The sequence below is a fragment of the Budorcas taxicolor genome, chromosome X, assembly GCF_023091745.1.
Source record: "Budorcas taxicolor isolate Tak-1 chromosome X, Takin1.1, whole genome shotgun sequence".
In the NCBI taxonomy this organism is placed as follows: domain Eukaryota; kingdom Metazoa; phylum Chordata; class Mammalia; order Artiodactyla; family Bovidae; genus Budorcas; species Budorcas taxicolor.
In genome coordinates, this window is record NC_068935.1 from 47,871,266 (window position 1) to 47,873,638 (window position 2,373).

Genomic DNA, 2,373 nt, shown 5'->3' on the forward strand with positions numbered 1-2,373 from the left:
CGCGGGCGGCGCGCCGGAACCGTTGGCCTCAGGGCCCCGCCGCCCGCGCTCCCGCCCGCCGGCGCACGCGGAGGAGGCGGCGGCGGTGTTCGCGGTGGCTGAGGAGGAGACGGCGGCGGCGGCAGCAGCAGCAGCGGCGGCGGCGGCGGTCGCAGAAGGAGGAGGGGAGCTCGGAGCCGGAGGTGAGGTGGAGAAGCCAGAGGAGGCTGAGGAGGAGGTGGAGGTGGAGGAGAGGAGCGGCCAGAAGGAGGAGGATGGAGGAGCAGCCGAAGGAGGGCGAGGCCGAGGTCGCGGAGCATTGGTTCTCTAAGTGGGAGCGCCAGTGCCTGGCCGAGGTGGAGCAGGAAGAGGAGCTGCCCCCGGATCTGCAGGAGGAGGCGGCCCCCGAGACGGCGGGGCTCAAGAGCGAGCAGCAGAAGCTGTGGCACCTCTTCCAGACCTCAGCCACCGCCGTGGCCCAGCTCTACAAGGATGCGGGGTGCCAACAGCCAGGACTCTCCATGTGGGACCCCTTCCAGAATGCAGCCATGGCCGTGACCAGCCTCTACAAAGAGAGCGGGCATGCCCACCAACGAAGTTTTGACCTGGGCATCCAGGTGGGCCACCAGCGTCGCATCAAAGATGTGCTGGAATGGGTGAAGAAGGGCCGGAGCATCATCCTTCGCGAAGATCTGATCAGTTTCCTGTGTGGCAAGGTGCCCCCGGCGCCCCCACCGCCGCCTCGTACCCCGAGGATGCCCGCGAAGCCGGCCTCAGAAGCCCCCAGCCAGGCCGCCGCCACCGAATCGGGCTCGTCGGTGGACGTCGACCTGCAGCCGTTCCACGAGGCCATCGCCCTTCACGGCCTCAGCGGCGCCATGGCCAGCATTAGCGTGCAATCTGGCGCGCCCGGCTCCCCGCCTCAAGCCAGCGAGGTCGCCGGTGCTGGCCGCCGAAGAAGTAGCTTTCTCGAGGATGACTTGAGCCCGATCGACTGTGAAGAACTGGCCCTCTGCCTGGACAGTGGGGGGTCCCGCAAGCGCACCTCGGCCGAGTGTGGTGATGGCGACACGGACTCCCCAACCCACAAGCGCAACCGAATGGCCTAAACCGGTCTGAACTGCCTCGTGGGTCGCCAGCTGCCATTTTGCCGGGCCATCAACTTGCTCGTCAAAAGGGTCCTCCAGACGATCTCTTCTCTAAGTTAAACAAAGATTTCTATCAGTTTGCCACAAAAAAACCCCCAAAACAAAAACAAACAACAACAACAAAAAAAAACTTTAAAAGTATTCCGGAAGAGGCTCCCTATGACTCTGACTTTCCCAGAATTATAATACTAGCAGAATACAAGTACCATGTAGTAGTTAGCAAGACCATTTAATGCAGAAGTATCCGGTCAAGCGGGAGCCTGGTTTATCTTGTTCACAGTTATATTCCATAGCATCTAGCGCAGTTGCTGGTGCTTAATAAATGTTTGTTGAATGAATAAATGTGACTTTATTTAAAAGTCTTAGAAGGACTAACAGGTGTTTGCTTGGGTATGGGATAGTCTTATCCTTTATTGTTTGGTTAATTGTTTGCTTTAACTGTTTTTGTTTTTTTTCCTTCTAGTTCAGTTACCTTTTATCAGAATGCAAAACTTGACATCTTTGTGAAATCTGGAACATTCCGTTTTGGCTCCACGTACCATGAACCTGATTTCTAGATAGAAACTGTGCAAGGTGTACCTATGAGGTTGTGAGTTTTCTTTCTTAAAATAGTCATTTTGGTGATTATGTGATGAGGTAAAGTGCTATGATGGTTGGACAGGTAATAAGTTGCTATTGAGTCAATTTAACGCCCTTTTTAGGAAAGTTAAGCCAACAATTGAGAGCCTGAGGTCAAAGATGGCATTCCTGGTGGCTTGGTGGTATTCCTTTTTCTTAGGGATATCAAATGTCCCTTTTTCTGAGGTTAAATCTTTTTGGTGATCTCTGTTTTGAAGTGGAAGACAAAGTAGAATGAGTTTCTGGGTTTTATTTAAGGGTATGTATGTGTGAAGTCACTTCAGTGGTGTCCAAGTCTGTGCCACACTATGGACTATAACCCACCGGGCTTCTCTGTCCATGGGATTCTCCAGGCAAGAATATTGGAGTGAGTTGCCATGCTCTCCTCCAGGGGATCTTCCTGACCCAGGGATAGAACCTGCATCTACTGCATTGCAGGCAGATTCTTTACTGCTAAGCCACCGGGGAAGCCCCATGTAAGGTTATATTGTTGTTGTTTAGTTGCTAAGGCATGTCTGACTATTTGTGACTCCATGGCCTGCCAGACTCCTCTGGGAGCTTGTCCATGGGATTTCCCAGGCAAGAATACTGGAGTGGGTAGCCATTTCCTTTCCCAGGAGATCTATTT

General features: G+C 53.8%; 1 protein-coding gene across 1 annotated transcript; it reads left to right on the forward strand.

Moving 5' to 3' along the window:
• Positions 1-254: 254 nt before the first annotated feature.
• HAPSTR2 (HUWE1 associated protein modifying stress responses 2) lies at positions 255-1,088 on the forward strand. The gene has a single exon (XM_052663901.1). It carries the CDS (start codon positions 255-257, stop codon positions 1,086-1,088), a length of 834 nt encoding a protein of 277 aa, XP_052519861.1.
• Positions 1,089-2,373: the final 1,285 nt, after the last annotated feature.